At 42.7% G+C, this 20058-nt stretch overlaps 2 protein-coding genes across 2 annotated transcripts; one reads left to right on the plus strand and one right to left on the minus strand.

Annotated features, from left to right (window-relative positions):
• Positions 1-300: 300 nt before the first annotated feature.
• Positions 301-4125, minus strand: LOC128777794 (60S ribosomal protein L7a-like). The gene is given in 5 exon segments (XM_053905340.1): positions 301-350; positions 353-431; positions 649-1027; positions 3310-3534; positions 4118-4125. Coding segments are annotated over 5 exon segments (741 nt in total).
• Positions 4126-8559: 4434 nt separating this feature from the next.
• On the plus strand, positions 8560-18662 carry LOC128777752 (DLA class II histocompatibility antigen, DR-1 beta chain-like). The gene is made up of 6 exons (XM_053905162.1): positions 8560-8740; positions 13857-14126; positions 16728-17009; positions 17428-17538; positions 17992-18015; positions 18316-18662. Exons 1-6 carry the CDS (start codon positions 8641-8643, stop codon positions 18327-18329), a joined length of 801 nt encoding a protein of 266 aa, XP_053761137.1. The 5' UTR covers positions 8560-8640; the 3' UTR covers positions 18330-18662.
• Positions 18663-20058: the final 1396 nt, after the last annotated feature.

The following is a 20058-nucleotide window of genomic DNA, read 5'->3' on the forward strand; positions in this document are numbered from 1 at the left end:
TCTTTCTTTCTTTCTTTCTTTCATTCTTTCTTTCAATACAGGCTAGAAAACAACATTTTTTAAGCAGTGCACACTTAAGGCACCTGGGTGGTTCCGTTGGTTGAGAGCCAGACTTCAGCTCAGGTCATGATCTCACGGTTCATGGGTTCCAGCCCCATGTTGGACTCTGCTGACAGCTTGCAAAGTCTCTGGAGCCTGCTTCAGATTCTGTATCTCCTCTCTACCTCTCTCCCCCTCACAGTCTTTCTCTGTCTCTCAAAAATATAAATAAATATAAAAAAAATTTTGTACAGTGCACACTTAGCCCAGTTTGGTGATCAGTATTTTAGCCTTTGCATTTTCCACCTTGCAATGTGAGCTACTGGCTTTGGACCCAGGATGTTGCCTCCCCAGTGATGGCAGATATCAGCATACCTGTCATTGTATTGGTCCTGATTCCTTCCATCAGCTGAACCAGAGCTCCTTTGTCTCCCAACTTAACCTGTGTGAAGGCAACAGTGGTGCAGGTCTTCCTGTGGACCTGATGCCCCAGCCTGGCCTTCTCCTTGAAGAACAGTAGTGCAGTAGGGAACCCAAACTTGATGACACAGGGAATGCAGGAAGTCAACCAGCTTTATGGGATCCACATCTCATGCAATCACTACCAGCAAAGCCTTCTTGTTTTTCCACCAGGGTGGTGACACTATTAAGGCTACCACAAGGGACAGGCAGCCTCTCAGTGGGGACATCCCCTTTGCCAGCAGCTTTCTTCTCAGCCTGGGTCAACAATCTCTGCTTCTTCACTTTCTTTGTCTCTGGTCTGTGTTTGTGGGCCAGCTTCAGCAGTGGAGTGGTTGTTTGGTGGTCCAAAGTCTGGGCAAACTGATTAATCATGGGAGGCACTTGTAGGTGTTTATGGAGAATATGCCTTTGCTGCTGCAGCTGGATGTAGTGGGGCCATTTGACACAATGAATGAGATCCCTTTTAGGCTGCATTTCCTGTCTGATGACAAAATTCTTGGGCCAGTCTTGTCCACCTTCTTGGCCTCTGCTTCTTCACGACAGCCTCCTTAGCCTCCTTTCCTGTAACAGCTTGGATAGCTGGAGGAGAGACCTGAACTTTTTTCCTTAATACAAACATTGATAGCATAAATTGCACTTGTGTTTAGTTTTTCTTTTGTTTTGAGACGTATTTTGGTTTCCTGTTTGATTTCTCATTTGGTCAGTTGCTTGTGCAGTAGTGCGTTGTTTAATATTTACAAATAAATACCGAATGTTTACATTGTAAATTTTCCAGGTTTGTTTTATTGTTGATCTGTAGTTTTGTACCGTTGTGGTTGGAAAATATACTGGGTATGGTTTCAAACAAACAAACAAGCCCCCCAAATGGTAACAGTGCTGAGGTTGAAAACACTGGTTTATACTGGGTTGCTTCTAAACATTCTAGACTCACAATTCATATACAGACTCACCTTGCAACTCAAGTCTTTGAATTTTAGTTTGTGTAAATACAAAAATAAGAAACTAAAAAGTTGTATAAATTCACCAATTTCTTGTTGAGCCCGTTCATCAATGTAAGCCAGGAACTTTAGTTTTTATTTTTTCCCTTATGCAATGTTTTTCAATATTTCATGATATCTTGATTATCAGCATCTCTGATAATTTTCAACAACTTGTTTTTCTTTATAAGTCATAAATTGTGACTGCGATAGGACATTTTCAGGAAAATGTATCAAACTTTCTCCATAATTCTATATTCTATTCTATTGATAATATCAGATGCTCTCTTTTGTATGTCTCACTTTTAACACAGAGGAATTTTTTCCCTAGTTCTAAGTTTTTCTTGTTAATTATACTTGAATAAAATTTTTCCCTTAGTTCTATTAAACATAAAACAAAAATATCAGGGCACCTGGGTGGCTCAGTTGGTTGGTTAAGCAGTCCTACTCTTGGTTCAGCTCAGTTCATGATCTCACTGTTCATGGGTTCGAACCCCACAATGGCTTCTGCACGACAAAGCAGAGCCTGTCTGGGATTCTCTCTCTCCCTCTCTCTCTGCCTCTCCCCCTCCTCGTGCTCTCTGTATCTCTCCCAATAAATAAATAAACTTAAAAAAATCAAAATATACACATATATGTGTGTATATATGTGTGTATGTATGTACATCACATGTAAGTGCATTATGGTGTGTAATGTTTTCAGATATATACACACATGTATTACATATATCTTTCTATATATTACATACATATTGAAACTACAGAAGCATATGGCACTGATTGACCAATAAGAGTTCTGACTTGTTTGGCCTGTTACCACACCAGTTTAGATTTGCCAAATAGATTCCACATCAAAATTTTTAAAAAGATCTGGTTTTCTGAGGGTTCTGGATTTGGAAATGTAGGCAAAGGACTGAGGAACTGTATTTCAATCATAGTTTTAATCTCCTTAACAGTCTTCAGGCACATCCCATTGAATTTAGTATAAAAGTCAAATGCTACCACCATCCACAGGCTTTTAGTGCCACCTCCATGTGATCTCTCTAGGCGAAACTTCCCTCTCCTTCCTCTCACTGTGTGTGCCTCAACAAACTCTTTCCTCTGGTTTCATGAGGAAGTTCACCAATTCACCGCCCCACCCCGCCCCCCCACACCCTCTAGCTCACATCTACTTACTCCTTCCTGTCACATTCTAAACATCACTCTTGAGACCACCTCTCTGGCACCCTAAGGTAACTCAGATCATCCAAATATCCTCTGCTCTAGAACTGGACACTTGTCTCGTGACGTTTCTCACCCCCATGTAAAGTCTTACCTGGTTGGGTTTTGTCCATCACTTTCCCTAAATTTTAAGCTCTCCTAGTGGAGGGGATGCGTTTGTTTCCCCTCTTTGGATTCTCAGGTGTGGGCAGGGCCTGAGACAGCTCAGCCCAGGCCAAGTGCTGGTTTGGAGGGGCGGAGGGGGTAAGCAGGTGGGACATGTTTCAGGCCCAGGTAAAGGGCTGTGGGAGGAGAGGAGGGAGGTGGGTGTCTGTCAGGAGATAGTGTAGGAGGAGGCAGTGAGAGGGAAATGCCTGGTGCAGTCAGGCTGGGAGGTCAGCCTCTGAGCCCAGAACCCAGTGACCCCGACAGGCTCCCAGGAGAGGGGTCACCTTCCCCCACTCCCTGCCCACAGAGGAGAGAAGAGCCGTGGGTGTAGGTGGTTTTGGGGTGCGGGTGGAGCTCCTGAGGCATACCTCCATCAGTGTCTTCCAGGAGCCCACGGGATGACCGGATCGCCCCTGTCCCCACAGCACATTACATGTAGCAATTTAAGGCCTAGTGTCATTACTCCAGTGGGAGGAGAGGGTGTGGCTCCTGGTCAGATACATCTCTAACCAGGAAGAGAACGTGCACTTCGACAGCGATGTGGGGGAGTACAGAGCAGGGGAGGTGGTGACAGAACAGGGGAGGCTTGACACTGAGCACTGGACCCAGCACAAGGACCTCATGGATAGGTCGAAGGCCGCAGCGGACAGTCTCTGCAGACACAACTAAGGGGTTGTTGAGAGCTTCACTGTGTAGAGCGGGTGAATGTGTGATAGGGGGCTGATAGGGGTGGGGTGTGTGTGGGCATGTGTGTGTTTGTGCGTGTGTGGGATGGGCGAGAGAGACAGAGACGGAGTGAGAGACAGAGAGAGAGACAGAGACTGAGAGTCTGTCCAGGACTAGCATGCAGGGTCGTGATCCAGTACAAGTCAGGAGGGGCCCTATGAGAGCTTGTTTCCAGGAAAAGTGTGGTGTGTCCATGTGTGATGTGGGGAGAGTGTGGTGTGATCGTGTGAGTGTGAGCATGTGGTCACCCTCTCTTCCTGCCCCTCACCCTTCTTCATTCTGAATCCCCTGAAATAACTGTGCCTGTGTCTGTGTGTGTGTGTGTGTGTGTGTGTGTGTGTGACCTTTTGAGAGAGAAACAATGTCAGACTATTTTTTGACAGGTTGGGGTGACATCTGAGGCCCCTCTGATCTATCTGAGACTTAATGTCTCAACTTGTTGCTTTTTTTCTTAGTGTATGTATTCTTATGTTCTTGAAGTAATGATAAGGTTATTTAAGGAGTTGCACATGATTTCTTTCTATAGTTATAACAATTCACCTCACATTCCCATTTTTAGATCTTTTTTGAATGTTGACAGAGTCAGTTGAAAATTTATGTTTTTTATTTATAATTCATATTCCTTTGATTTCTAAGGTTCTTGAACTTTTTTCCACATATTTACTGACTAATTGTTGTTCCAGCTCCGAAATAATATACTTTCCATTATCTCTGTGGCCTGGTGTTTTTCTCAGTGATTTTAGGTATTCTCTATACATAAGATTTTTATTCCTTTGCTGATATTTGATTCAGCATTTTCTCTGATTTCTACTTTATATGTTGATTCTGCTTATTACTTACGCTAGGAATGTAAACTTTTTTTTTAATGAAATATGCTACAAATGGTTAGCAATGACTTCTCATGAATCTTAAATCTACCATTTTATGGTATGATAAAAAATTTTGGCCCATATTTCTCCTTTGATAGGAACAGTAAGTGTATTTATTGAGACTGTAGTGTCAAGATTGTCTTAGACAATATGGATACCTATTAATGAGCCTCAGAACCTGCCCTGAACTCAAATGTCAGCTTTTTTTTTTCTTTTTTCAACGTGTTTTATTTATTTTTGGGACAGAGAGAGACAGAGCATGAACGGGGGAGGGGCAGAGAGAGAGGGAGACACAGAATCGGAAATAGGCTCCAGGCTCCGAGCCATCTGCCCAGAGCCTGACGCGGGGCTCGAACTCATGGACCGCGAGATTGTGACCTGGCTGAAGTCGGACGCTTAACCGACTGTGCCACCCAGGTGCCCCAAATGTCAGCTTTAAAAGAAAGAAAATAAGATGAGGCACCTGGGTGGTTCAGTCTGTTGAGTGTCATGCTCTCAGTTTCAGCTCAGGTCAAGATCTCATGGCTTGTGGGTGTTAGCCCTGCAACGAATTCTGTGCGGGTCCTGCTTGGGATTCTCTCTCTCTCTCTCTCTCTCTTTCTCTGCCCCTTCCCTAATTCTTTTCTCTCTCTCAAAATAAATGAATAACTATCCAAAATTTTTAATAATAAAAAGATAAAAATAAAAGGCAAACCACAATGAAATGATAACGATTCCAATAAGAGATATTTTAGTTCCGCAAGAAGGATTGATCAGTCGAGTGCAGTAACGAGAACTTTTTAAAATAAGTTTCCTTGCTCCTTTCCCTCTCCTTCAGGATTCGTGTTGTGGTTAGGACTCAGCTCATAGAGCTAGAGAATTACCTCTGTCTTTCCTGTTTCCCCGTGTAGAACTACTTCTACTTGGACGATGGACAAAATAGAGCAGTGAATCAGTGATATAGAGGATAAAACTATGGAAAATAATGAAGCAGAAAAAGAGAGAAATAAAATGCAAAAGATCATAATACAATACTTAGAGAACTCAATGAGTTATTCAACAGAATAATATTCCTACCAAAAGAGTCCCAGAAGATGAAGAGATAGAAAAAGGTGAAGAAGGTTTATGTGAGCAAATTATAGCTTAAAACTTTCCTAACCTGGGGAAGTACACAGACATCAAAATCCCAGAAGCACAGAGAACTTCCATTAAACTCAACAAAAGCCAACCATCAGTAAAGTATATCATGGTCAAATTCACAAAATACAGACAAGGAAGGAATCTTGAAAGCAGCATGGGAAGAAAGTCCCTATCCTACAAGGGAAGAAAGATCAGGTTCACAGCAGATCTGTCCACAGAGACTTGGAAGGCCAGAAGGGAGTGGCAGGATATATTCAACTTGCTGTATTGGAAAAATACACAACCAAGATTCTTTACCAGCAAGGCTGTTATTCAAAATAGAAGGAGAGATAAAGAGTTTCCCAGACACACCAAAACTAAAGGGGTTCATGACCACTGAACCAGCTTTGCAACAAATTTTAAGGGCACTCTTTGGAGAAAAAGAAAAACAAAACAAAATGACCAAAAGCAACAAAGACTAGAAAGAACAACATCAAAGACACTCTATAGGCAACATGATGGCACTTAATTAATATCTTTCAATAATCACTCTCAAACTAAATGGACTAAATGCTCCAATCAAAAGGTATAGGATATTAGATAGGATAAAAAAAAACAAAAAACAAGACCCAACGATATGCTGCCTATAAGAGACTCATTTTAGACCTAAAGACAACTGCAGATTGAAAGTGAGGGGATGAAGAACCATCTATCATGCTCATGGATGTCAAAAGAAAACCAGAGTAGCCATACTTATATCAGACAATTTATATTTTAAAACTCAGACTGTAACAAAAGATGAAGAAGGGCATTATATCATATTTAAGGGATCTATCCAAAAAGAAGATCTAATAATTATAAATATTTATGCCCCTAACTTGAGAACACCCAAATACTTAAATCAATGAATCATAAACATGAAACTCATTCATAAAAATACCATAATAGTAGGAACTTTAACACCCCATTTACCCAATGGACAGAAAATCTAAGCAGAAAATCAACAGTGAACCAATGGCTTTCAGTGACATACTAGGCTGCATGGGCTCAACAGGTAGACTCAGAACATGTCATCCTAAGCGGCACATTTTCTCGAGTTCACATGGAACAATCTCCAGAATGGATCACATACTGGTCACAAATCAGCCCTCAACAAGTACAAAAAAGATTGAGACCACAACGCTATGCATATTTTCAGGCCACAAGGCTCTGAGAAATGAAATTAGCCACCAGAAAAAACTGGAAAGACCATGAATACTTGGAGATTAAAGAACATCTACTTCTGGAGGAACTAGAGTTACTACTACACGGTAACTAATCAGTTTATATAAAATGCTGTCATTCTTTGACAAGAGTAGTTGAATTGCTATACACAACCATGACAAGAATAGTTTCAACACAATGGACAGTATTCTATTCAGAAAGTGAATGTGAGGTGGTGTGTGATGTAATGGCTAGGCTTCTGGAGACTGGACTCACATATAACTTGGCTCCATAAGGAGTGCACCATTTACTGGCCGTGTGTCCTTGCCAAAGTTGTTTAACATACACCCATCATTTTATTCTCTGCATCTGAAGGGATACAAAGGGTATTCAAATCACTGAGATGATGTGAGAGTTAAATATAAATATGCTGTATAAAAAGCCCTTGTATAATTCTGGGTACAAAATAAAATGTTCAAAATTTGCTCAGTAATCATTAGTTACATTTATTGCAACATGGTGAGTTCTCTGGCACTAGTCCATAAACATGGGCTGCTTATCAGACTGTGGAAGATTGTGAATTATTGCAGAACTTTAGGTAGATAGTTGTCCTTTAAAATCCTATTGAATCTGAGATATTACACTTCTGTTAATACAATGCATAATAATTATATAAAAGTAGAAACATATGCTTAAAACTATATGGTTACGTCAAAGGATGTTATTCATAGTATTTCCATTGTGTTTTCTTTCCTGGATGCTCTGTAATGTATTCATTAGCACCAGCTTCTTTTATGTCTCCTTAGCATAAAGCAAGAGAAGGTACATAAAAAAGGGACATAACCCCAATAATTTGAGGAGATCAGAGTGGGATGCAAAGCTATGGACTGAACACATTTTCACATAAAATATTCATTATTCTAAGGCAGAGCTTTTATGCTAAAGGCTGACTTTGAGTCCTTTATCAATGTCTCAGCCCCCTGCATACTTTGATTTGGACAGTTGGTGTTATCACTTTTTTAGCTTAAGTGCTATACAAAGGATTTTCCAAGACCCTTCATTCCACACAGATCATGTTCTCTAAGCCCCTTTCTCTGCATATTCTGGAGGTGCCTCAAACTCAATGACAGCATCAGCAGACAAACTTGAAAAACCCTTTTACTCAGGGGAAGTTAATGACTAAATTCCAATGACTCTTAGTTTATCAGAGATCTCCCTACCTCTAAAGAGATACAGACAATACTCTCCAATTAATAGCTAGAATTCTGTCATATCATCAGTTACCAGGGGATGCTGCTCCTTGCTTGAGCAGTCCAGAGAATCATACCACTTTCCAGTATCCAAGTACCAGAAAGTCTGCAGTACCAGAAAGCCTTCATTTCAAGGTTAATTTCCCCAAATCTACACTATGTGATGGTGCAAAAAGGTCCGGATGTTTTGATTAACAATCATCTTCCCTCCACTCACTCAGCTTCTAAAACACTCACACAAACTAGCGTCAAAACTATTCTGTCTTCACGGGAGAGGCATGAATACTCCTAAAGACTCAAACTTTTGTGCACATCACTGCTCAGCATAGAGCTGGCTTACAATAGGGTCCCAGTCAAATGTTTCACATATATTGGATCAAACCTTTTAAGTACTAAATTAAAATAATCCTTCCAATGAAGGAAATCAGAGTTTCAGAAGAGGCTCTTGATACTGAATCTCTGACCAGCAACTGATGATGCAGTACATCTGTGATGCGGATTGGTTGTCAAACCTAGATTACCCAATCCAGGAGCAGAGAAACAAATTCCTTGCTTGGTATTATTTAGGAGGGGGCTAAAGGAGGGTCTTAGTTCTCACTGACTGAGACTTGCCTGTTCCCCTGCCCCCTGTCCTCTCTGTTCTCCAGCATGGTGTGCTTGTGTTTCCAGGGAGGCTCCTGGATGACAGCTCTGATGTTGATATTGATGGTGCTGAGCCCTCCCCTGGCTTGGGCCAGGGACACCTCATGTAAGTGCACTCCTGGGTTGTGAGCTATTATGGAGTGGGAGGAAAGAAAGAAATTAGTTTTGCCACTGTGTCCATGCCATGTGCCTTAGAAAATTGTGACATTTTCTTTAATGATGGCCCACCTTTATCATATAGATCCCCAATTCTATCCAAAACAAAAGGGGGCTGAATGCTTGCCCTCTCTATAAGAGCTGTGTAAGGGGCCTCCACATATAGAGGCCATTTCTTCTCAACTCTTCCCTAGTCAAAACTCTCCAGGTTTGAGTTTTATTCCCTCAGGGTCTTGAGAAGATTCAGAAATAATGATTTCAAATTAATTCCCATCAAGCGGTTCCCTTTATAATGTTGAGTTATGCTAGAAAATAAGAAAGTTTCTCAGAAAATTAGACAGAGAGTCAAAAGGAATTAGAAAGGTGTCTCCTAGAAGACCCTGTGTTAGGTCTTCACAGGATTAGTTATGTTGGTGCCTCTCTGTAATATGCGAGGCTGTATCAAGGGTTCTCTCCCATTATCTCCTTTCCTTTCTCCTGCACCTCAAAGTTTACAAGGCCTTTATCCCTGGACTGAAGGTTCTCTGACCAAAGTTGGGGCTAGTTTTATCTCTATTTCTCACCCTGGAGGTACAGCAGAGATCCTTAGTACTTGAAATGACATTTTATTTATTTATTTTTTTTTAATTTTTTTTCAACGTTTTTTATTTATTTTTGGGACAGAGAGAGACAGAGCATGAACGGGGGAGGGGCAGAGAGAGAGGGAGACACAGAATCGGAAACAGGCTCCAGGCTCCGAGCCATCAGCCCAGAGCCTGACGCGGGGCTCGAACTCACGGACCGCGAGATCGTGACCTGGCTGAAGTCGGACGCTTAACCGACTGCGCCACCCAGGCGCCCCTGAAATGACATTTTAGATGAGAAGCACGTATGGGATGTTCTTTGGAGTCTTAAAGAACTTAAGATATCTTCTGAGAACCCGGCACAAGTTAATTTTTCTTTATGAATCTATGTTGAACCTTTCTATGGTGTCCGTTTCTCCTGCATCTTTCTGTTCTGTGGCCTGAGCCCACAGATAGGGATTCAACTAGTATAGGATAAATGATATGCAATTATGGCTTTGTAAGTCAAAAATAGTCAACATCAGGAATTTCATATGGTTCCAACTATCTACCCTGAGCAGAGTACAGAGTGAGTGAAGGTGTTTACATTTCATAGGACTTAAAGCCAATATGCAAGTCAAGGGAATATATTGGCTGACTGAGGTGATGTCCCCAGATGGCATAGGTTTATTCCTCATGTTTTCTGTTTTTCCTTAATAGCCATGTTGGGTTGCCTCCACTTCCAGTTCCTATTCTTTCCCGAGCCATGTTGTCACCATTACTGTGAATCCCCCGTGTATACAGAGACCTCAGCACTATCACAGATCTACAGGATGAGCTGAAACTTAATGAGATTTTTCTTTTGTCTTAAAATCACCTTTTCCTTATCTGTGATATTTTTTCCAACAGAAGGAGAATGAGGTAGTTTGTGTGAATTTCTCACAGGAAGTGGAGGAGATATAATGTATCATCAGAGTAAAAGAATGTTGGACCTGAGCCCCTTCTTGCTTTCCAGGATCCTCACAATGACTGATTCTCGGAGCCCTGTGTTCATCCATTGTATCACAGACATTTCTCTGAGCAGCTATGATGTACTAGGCTCTGTTCTGGGCTCAGTGAATTCTATTTGAATAGGCTAAAGATCATTACCATCATGGATTTTATGTAATGACAGAGGAGAAAGCCCGATAAACATTTAACAATAACAACAAAAATTCTGACAACAATAAGTACGCTGAAAAATAATACACATGGTTTGTGAAACAGAGAGAATTGGATGCACCTGACTTCAGTTCAAGTGTGTAGGGAGCTCTCCCTGAGGAAGTGACATTGAGTTGAGATATGACTGGTGACAGAAGCCAGCCAAATGAAGGATGTACAGGACAAGAGTTGTAGGGGGAGAAAATAGGATAAAGGTCAAGTGCGGGAAGATGTTTGCTGAGTGCAATGGACAGAAGGAAGGCTGGAGAAGCTGGAGTGTAGGGAGCAAGTTGGGGAGTGCTCTCAGTCACCACTACCATGTTTCCATCACTCAGGGAATGCCCCGTGTGACCCCATCATCAGTGCTCAGTATTTTCGGATCAGCACCTTTGACTTATTTGTTTGTTTGATTGTTTAAGATTATAGGTATACATTTAGCCAGAGAATATCTTTTAAAGTTATTATTTACCTTCCATTTGGTTAGCATACAGCGTAATGTTAGTTTCAGATGTACAGTGTAGTGATTCCGCACTTCTATACGCTACCTGGTGCTCATCTCGGGTGTACATCTTATTCCTTGGACTTATTTAGATAAACTTTTACATACATTGAAGTGTCATATAATATTTTCTCATTCATCACATGACAGTTTTCATGTCTTCAACTGGTAGTTCATTTGCAAACTCGGATGTAGCCCAAAGTCTTGCTAGGCAGTTTTTCAGGTTGGTTTATTAAACATTAGCTTTGTCATAACACAAGCCATTAACTTATTTCAGAAGATGTGGATTCATAGGCCTCTGTAAACTGCATCAAGAACAGAGTTTAAAATTTTTTATACTTGATCTTCATGGGATGAGAAAATTCCTTGTTCAAAGATTGCAACATAGATGTCATACTTGGTGGTGGGGCAGGGGGAGAATTAGAAGCCAAAGCTTTAATTTTTATAAGAATTTGAGGAGTACAGTATGTGGAACAATTATACAGGGACAATTAATTTCCAGGTTTCTCCCAGTCCAGCTTGCCTCTCATGAACGAAGCCCATTGATACAAAGTGGTTTTGAACCAAATAAAATATGTATCTGGTTATCCGTATTATCTTTTTTGAAAACTAATGCACAAGTATAATATTTGTCCGTTCCAGGCATCCTGGATTTTGGCTTTTTCCAGTGTCTGCCCACTTTGATTTGGGTAAGCCTGAAGCATTAGCACACCCAAGAGCAATCATCTTTTGGTTGGAATTCATAGTAACTTTTGATACTCTCTTGTTAGGCAGTATGAATTTTTTTTTTCAGAATCTGGTCTCAGTGAAGAGCCATTTTTCCAGAAAAATAAATTTGTTCAGTATCAAAGGTTTTTTTTTTTTTTTTTTTTTTTTACCAGATATAATATTGGCAAATTTTTCAGTGTAATTCTCAGCTGACGTAGAATTAACATTGGCTTTTTTACCACAGATTTTTCAAGTGGTGTAACAGTGGTTCTCATATGGGGACTTCAGGGAACATTTGGCAATGTCTGGAGCCATTTTTGGTAGTCACTTGGTGCTTTTTTCTGACATCTGCTAGGTAGAGGCTAATGATGCTAGTAAACAATCTACAACGTACAGAACAGGCTTCCCACAAAAAATATCTCGTCCAAGATGTCAAGAGTACTGATGTTGGAAACACTGGTTTATACTCTGCTGCTTCTAAAACCTCTAGACTTACCCTTTATACACACACTTACCTTCCAATTCAGGTCTTTGTGGTGTAATTTAGCTTATTTCATTAGAAAAAATAATAAGATCAACAGTTCATAGATTGAACACTTTCTCGCTGAGCCCACTCAGTCAATGCAAGCTCGAGATCTTCATCTTTTATTCTTTGCCTTATGCAATGTTTTATAAGATTTCATGATTTCTTGATCATCAGCATCTCTGTTAACTTTCAACAGCTTGCCTTATGAGTCATCAATTGTGACTGTCACAAGTATTTTTCTGTAAAATGTATCAAACTTGTGCAGTAATGCTACATTCTGTTCTGTTGATAATGTCAAGAGCTCCTTTTATTTGTCTCATTTTTAAAGGTACAGGTATTTTTAAACTATTTTTAAAATGTTCATGTCAATTCCACTTGAATAAAAAATTTTTCTTAGTTCAATTAAACAGAAAATAAAACATCAAAATATATACATACATGTATGTTTATGTGTCATGTATGTATATGTGTGTATACATATGTATGCATATGCATGTATGTACATATATTATGATGTGTGTGTGTTTATATATTGAAACTCCAGAAGCCCTTGTGACTGACTGACCAATAAGAGGTCTGACATGTTTGACCCTTTATCTCATCAGGTTAGATTTGGCAAAAGAGTTTGGCATCAAAACTTGTAAAAAGACCTGGTTTCCTAGGTTTCTGGAGTTTGAAAATTCCAGGTAAGGACTTGAGGAACTGTAGTGCAGTCATGGTTTTAATGTCCTTAAAACTCTTCAGTAGTTTCCCATTACGTGTAGTATGAAGTCAAAATCCCAACATCACCTGTAAGGCTTTTACTGCCACCTCCACGTGATTTCTCCAGTCTAACCTTTTGCCTTCCTTTGTCCCATTGTGCTTCAGTGAACTCTCTTTTTCCATTTTGTTGAGGAAGTTCATCAATTCTTTCAAGATTTTGCACATTGTATTACCTTTCCCTGAATTATCAAACACACACACGCCCACTAGTTCACATCTAGTTACTCCTTCCTGTCACATCCTAAACATCCCCCTTGAGACCACCTGTCTGGCACCCTAAGGAAACTCAGATCACCCAGTTATCCTCTGCTCTAGAACTGCAGGCTTGTCTTGTGACATTTCTCCCCCCAGGTAAATAAAGCCCTGCCTGGCTGGGTTTTGTCCATCACTTTCCATAAATTTTAACCCGAGAGTGGAGGGGATGTGGGGGTGTTTCCCTTCTCTGGGTTCGCAGGGGCCTGAGTCAGCTCAGCCCAGACCAAGTGTTGGGTGGGGGTGGGGGAGGGGGACGCAGGTGGGACGTGTGTCAGGCCAGGAAAGGGCTGTGGGAGGCGAGGAGGGAGGTGGGTGTCTGCCGGGGGGAGGCGTCCAGGAGGAGGCGGTGAGGGGCAAATCCTCAGGCTGGGAGGTCTGCCTCTGAACCAGAACCCAGTGACCCGGAGAGGCTCCCAGAAGAGGGGTCACCTCCCCGCCTCCCCCCGCCCCCACCGGCAGAGGAGAGAAGAGCCATGGGTGCTGGTGGTTTGGCGGTGCGGGTGGAGCCCCGAGGGGTGGCGGCGACAGTGTCTTCCAGGAGCCCCTGTGTGACCGCGTCGCCCTGTCCCCACAGCACATTTCTTAGTCATCTGGAAGTCTGAGTGCCATTTCACCAACGGGACGGAGCGGGTGCGATTCCTGGCCAGATTTTTCTATAACCGGGAGGAGTTAGCTCGCTTCGACAGCGAAGTGGGGGAGTTCCGGGCGGTGACGGAGCTGGGGCGGCCCACTGCCAAACACTGGAACGGGCAGAAGGACTTCCTGGAGCAAGAGCGGACAGCTGTGGACTGGTACTGCAGACACAACTACGGTGTTGGTGAGAGCTTCACGGTGCAGCGGCGAGGTGAGCGGGGCAGGGGGGCTGGGGCGGCCGGGGCTGCGCGTGGGCGACTGTGAGAGAGAGACTGGGTCCCAGTGAGCCTACAGGGTGTTGAGCAAGAGCACGTCACGGGGATCCCTGCGAGAGTGCGACGTCAGGGAGTGTGGTGTGCCTTTATGACTGTGGGGACAGCGTGGTTGTGTCCTTGTGTGGCTGTGGGGACCATGTTTTGTGACTGTGGGGAAGGTGTGGTTGTGTCCATGTGTGACTGGGGACAGTGTGGCTGAGTCTCTGTGTGACTCTGCGGAGAGCGTGGTTGTGTCTATTTGTGACTGTGGGGACAGTGTGATTGCGTCCATGTGTGACTGTGGGGACAGTGTGGTGAGTCCGTGTGTGGCTGTGGGGACCATGTTTTGTGACTCTGGGGAGGGCGTGGTTGTGTCCATGAGTGACTGTGGGGACAGTGTCGTGTTTCCTTGGGTGGCTGTGGGGACAGTGTGGGAGGGGTGCCCTGTGATGTGAGGGGGACAGAGAATGAGTGTGTGGGAAGGGGGGGCAGTGCGTGTGGAGAGAGTGGGTGTGGGGGAGGCAACAGGAGGGGACATCGGGCATCCTTGGTGGCCCCTGAGGCAGAGGTGAGGGGGGCTCAGGAGCTCCAGCTGGAGGGCACACTGGGCAGGTGGTTGGAGACCTGGGGAGGGAAGTGGAGGGTGTCCTGGTTGGGGTGAAGGCTTAGGGGATGGTAGGGGAGGGGAAAGTTAAGAGATTGGGGAGATGTGAGGAGGCCTGTCACCTTCTGTCCCTGACACTCACCCTTCTTTTTCTGAAGCCCCTGAAATACGTGTGCCTGTGTCTGTATGTGCTACCACTGCAGTGAGAAAAATGGCCAGACTAATTGTTGAAGATTTGGGGGGATTTCTGAGGTCCCTCTGATATTTCTATTTTTTTTAATGTTAATTTTTGAGAGAGAGATCCAGTAAGACAGAGTGGGAATGGGGGAAGAGCAGAGGGTGAGATAGAAAAAGTGCAAGCCGGGGAGGAGCAGAGAGAAAGAGGGAGGTACAGAATCCCAAGGAGGCTCCAGGTTCTGAGCTGTCGCCCAGAGCCTGCCCAGGGATTCGAACCCAGAAACTGCCAGATCATGACCTGAGCCAAGTGGGACCCTTAACTGACTGAGCCACCCAGGCTCCCCAAACCCTCCTGATATTTCTGGGGCTTCTTTTAGGTCTCAACTTCCCGCTCTTTGTTCTCTTAGAGTATGTATTCTTACATTCTTGAAATGATTGTGAAACCAGGTATCTTAATTATAATTTTGTTACTAAATGTATTGATGTTACTGTTTTTATAATGATGAAAGTATTTAAGGAGTTGCATATTATTTCTTTATATAGTTGTAACAATTCACCTCACATTCCCCTTTGTTAGATCTTTTTTTCCCAATATTGCAAATACTCGGTTGAAATTTTATATCTTTTTTATTTTTAATGTATATTTCTTTGCTTTTAAGGTCCTTGGATTTTTTTTTTTACATATCTATTGGCTAATTGTTGTTACCGATGTAAAAATTATCTACTATTATCTCGGGGATTCTGGTATTTTTCTCAGTGATTTTAGGTGTTTTCTATGCATAAGATTATTAATGTTTTGTTGATAGTTGATTCAGCATTTTCTCTAGTCTGTGGCTTATATTTGCTTCTGCTTACTACTTTTCATGCTAGGAATTAACTGTGCCTTGAACTCAAATGTCAGCTTTCAAAGGGAAGCAATTATAAAATGATAACAATTCCAATAATAATAATTTTTTATACCGCAAAGAAGAAGGATTGATCACCTGAGTGCAATTATGAGAACTTTTTAAAATCAATGAGTTTCCTCATTCCTTTCCCGATCTTTCAGGACTCACACTGTTTTTGAAATTAAACAAATAGGCTAGAGTATCACCTCTGTCTTTCCTGCTTCCCAGGGGAGAACAATTTCTGGGGTGTTCTCAGGTGTAATTGTAACATTCTCAGGATTTATAGTCTATTTCCCCATCAACCTCAAGCTGTTCTCCAATTTACCCAGACTGCTTTAAATCATATTTTCTCTCTAATTAAACAAGGATAATAAGTAGTTAAAACATACTGAAGGCTAAAATCCAATTATCACTTTACATACTTTAGGTGCATTAATCCTCACAGAACCTTAAGAGGTAAGTGTTACTATCCCCCTTGATAGAGGAGAAAGCTGAGTGCAGAGGAATGTCATCTTCTCCCAGGATCAATCACTAGGTAGGAGACTCTGTATTTGAACCCAGGCAGCCTGTTCCAGAAATCATGCTTTTAACTGATACACTGTATGCCTTGCAAAATGTGTAAACACTTCAATTCAAAAAGGAGTAACTGCTTCACACCATGAAAAATAAACCCCACAAATTCCCACAACATGTCTCAAACTTAATGGACCTGTACTGTCAGGATTGAATTCAAGACTCATGAGACTGGCTGGTACTTGGCCACGTGGCCAGCTTTGAGGGAGGCCTGCACGAGATGCAGCCTGGGACCAGAGACCGGAGGCAGGAGGGCAGCCAGCCAGGGAGACTCACTCTGTCGTCCTCACTTAGTCCCGCTACCACTTGTCTTCTAGTTGAGCCGACAGTGACCGTGTTTCCCTCGAAGACGCAGCCCCTGCAGCACCACAACCTCCTGGTCTGCTCCGTGAATGGTTTCTATCCAGGCCACATTGAGGTCAAGTGGTTCCGGAATGGCCAGGAGGAGGAGACTGGGGTCGTGTCCACAGGCCTGATCCGTAATGGAGACTGGACCTTCCAGACCCTGGTGATGCTGGAAACAGTTCCTCAGAGTGGAGAGGTCTACACCTGCCACGTGGAGCATCCAAGTCGCACGAGCCCTATCACCGTGGAATGGAGTGAGAAGCTTTCTGATCCCATAAGTTCCTCACCCAGCAGGGAGGGGACTTTGCTTTGCCTTTTGTGCTTCTGGCACATCCTCCATTGTATAGGGACCTTCTGGGCAGGAGGGGAATACAATCTTGGCTCTGCCTTTTATTAGCTTGGTCACCCTGCACAAGTTACTTGAACTTCAAGGAGCTCCTCATCCATAGATATTGAAGTAGTGGATTTGTCAAAGTTGTGATATTTAAAAAGTTCAATACCTAAACCTTGTATCTATGAAATGGGATTTAAATTTTTCCCCCCAGAAATTGCCACTTACTCTATTTCTTCCAGGGCAGGCTTCATTCCTCATTCTCAAAGTTCTCAATCCAGAGTCTCCAGCAGGGGAGTTGGATTTGGGGTAAAAATCACTAAAGCTGCTTCTTCTCTCAGGGGCTCAGTCTGAATCTGCACAGAGCAAGATGCTGAGTGGAATCGGGGGCTTTGTTCTGGGTCTGCTCTTCCTGGTGGTGGGGCTGTTCATCTACTTCCGGAATCAGAAAGGTAAGGCACCTGTTGGTAGCTGGGCCTCCCTATAGACCTTGTGGGAGAGAAATACAGCTTTGATCGCATAAACTCCCTGTGGACCAGTGGCCTTGTAGGATGCCTTTCCTTCCCCATGTGACCTCAGATTTCCTAGATATCCAGACAGCAAGGGTCCATGGTTACTGTGCTTCAGCATAAGAGGTTATGGGTTATAGAGATAAGAAAGAAGTTAACAAGACGGATATCTTGGGTTGGGGTCCTGGGCCAAATCAGGAAGAGCTATGAAAGCTAATGAAGCCACAACAGATTTGTGTGACAGAAACTTCACAGGCCACATCTCTCCCTTTCTGATCCCGCTGGCATCATGCAATGTGGGTTGTGGTGTTAGGTGGGTCTGGGGTTGGGACCTTGTATGTGGGGACAGATTTACCTGTGTCTCTGTTAATGTATGTTTTCCCTTTTCTTTCCCAGGACACTCTGGACTTCAGCCAACAGGTAATGCTCTTTGACCCTCTTTAGAGATAGAGTTGATTATCCTGGAACAGATGGTGGAGGTGAAAAGACAGAAACAATGTCAAAGACTTTGGATCTGACTTCTGCTCAGGCAGTTAACTGAAGCTTCTTCTCTCCACTTACTAAAAGGCCTGCATTGCAAATAGCTTTAGATCAGGATACTTAAGAAAGAATATGTTCTTTTTCTTACTGTGGTGCTTTAACACGAGGCCCTGGGAGAGGGGAGAGGAAGCTGCTTGTGGAGGTGGGTCTGGGAACAACACTCTGCTCTGTCTTCTGCAGGACTCCTGAGCTGAAGTGGAGATGCTGACACTCCAGGAAGAACCTTCTTTTCAGGCTTCCTCACACAGTGAAAATGTTTCCTGTTTGGCTCGAATGCTTCCACAAACACAGTGTTTTCTCAGGATTTAGTTTGCCCTGGGTTTAGTGACCCTGCAGAACCTGTCCTCCCTGATGGCTCCCTCCACCCCGTCCTTGACCTGGAAGCCCCAGTACTGACTGCAGTTCCTTATCTTCATTCTCTCCCAGCTCCCTGTGTATTCAGCCCTTAATGCCTCCTTTACACTGGAACTCACCTCTGTTCATGTGTCTTTATCAGCTTTTCTCAAATAAACATGGAGTGACAATCATCCATTTCATATAGTTTCAAGGAAAAGAAGTAGTGAAAAAAAGGGAGAAAGGGAGGATTGCAACAAATTACAATATTGGTTTTTATTTATATTCCAGAATTTGGGTCAGATGTGGATCTGGAAGGTATCTTTGTATCATGTCCTTTTATACTTGGTCTTTTTCCATTCTGTAATTAGGCATATTTTCAGGAGCTAGGAAATGGAGCTTCATGGCCCATATGATGCTGGTGTCCTACACCTGTGTGTTCTCAAAGACAAACACAGAAGTCCCTTTGCACAAGAGAGGGGAAAAAAATATCAGAAATCCACTAACTTATAATGATATGACACCCACAAAATTTTTGTACTCACTTTGTTTCCTTTCCCAGATTTTTTATTTTACTTTTCATATTTTTATTTCATTTTATTTTTAAGTAGGCTCCACGGCCAATGTGGAGCTCAAACTCATGACCCTGAGATCAGGAGTCGAATGCTCCACTGACTGAGACAGCCAGGTGCCCCTTTCCTTGATTTTTCATATTAAAGTCTCTAAACCTGTGGAAACCCCTTTCATTAGCCTGACGGTGGGCTGTATCTACACTTCCATCACTTTCTGTGTCTCAGATAAACATCAGTGGCATGCTGACACTTTGGCTTAAGACACATCCTTCCCCATTCTTCCCCTTAGACCATCAGGACCAAGCTACAACTCTAGTGGGAAGAGGTATGTCTGAGGCCTTCCAGATTGTAAGCAAATGTATCGTCTGTACGGGAACATCCTGTATGGATCTCATCTTAGAAATCCAAGGCAATGCTGGGAAACAAAGAAGGAAATTATGAATACTCTAATGTGCATACAAACAGTGAAATACTATGTAGCTAGAAAAAAAAAAAACCTTGCTTACAATAATCTCCACTTCTGTACAGGTAAGGAGAGTTTGTACAACACACAACATTTTGTGTAATAGGATCAAGGAAGAGAATAGGAATACATAGCTATATCAATTCAATTTATCTGCATCCATCTATCATTATCTCTTTCTCCATCATCTATTAAATCTATTTACTTTTTTATATATGACAATGAAAGGACTTTTAAAAAATGTTTGCCTCTTGGGCACGAGGGAATAGATTGAAGGGAATAGGAATGAAAACTGAACTTTTCTGAAAGGGTCTTATTTGATAGTTTTTTAATTTCAAAAATTTCTTTTAGAGCGAGCCTTTAGTGAGGACCAGGGGATCAGAGAGAGAGAGAGAGAGAGAGAATCTTAACAGGCTCACGTGAAGCCTGATGCAGGGTTCAAACTCATGAACCATGAGTACATGACCCGGGTGGAAATCGAGAGACGGAGGCTTAACCGACTGAGCCACCCAGGCACCCCTCTCATTTAATAGTGAGGAATTGGCAATATTTTAT

This window comes from Panthera pardus, unplaced genomic scaffold (genome assembly GCF_024362965.1).
Source record: "Panthera pardus isolate Hobbes unplaced genomic scaffold, ASM2436296v1 HiC_scaffold_17, whole genome shotgun sequence".
Classification (NCBI taxonomy): domain Eukaryota; kingdom Metazoa; phylum Chordata; class Mammalia; order Carnivora; family Felidae; genus Panthera; species Panthera pardus.

Excerpts from the sequence above, each read along its gene's own strand:
- LOC128777752 (XM_053905162.1), top strand. The coding sequence starts at position 8,641 with ATGGTGTGCTTGTGTTTCCAGGGAGGCTCCTGGATGACAGCTCTGATG. Across the intron at positions 14,127-16,727 it reads CTTCACGGTGCAGCGGCGAG|TTGAGCCGACAGTGACCGTG; the intron begins GTGAGCGGGGCA and ends CTTGTCTTCTAG. Across the intron at positions 17,010-17,427 it reads CCCTATCACCGTGGAATGGA|GGGCTCAGTCTGAATCTGCA; the intron begins GTGAGAAGCTTT and ends TTCTTCTCTCAG.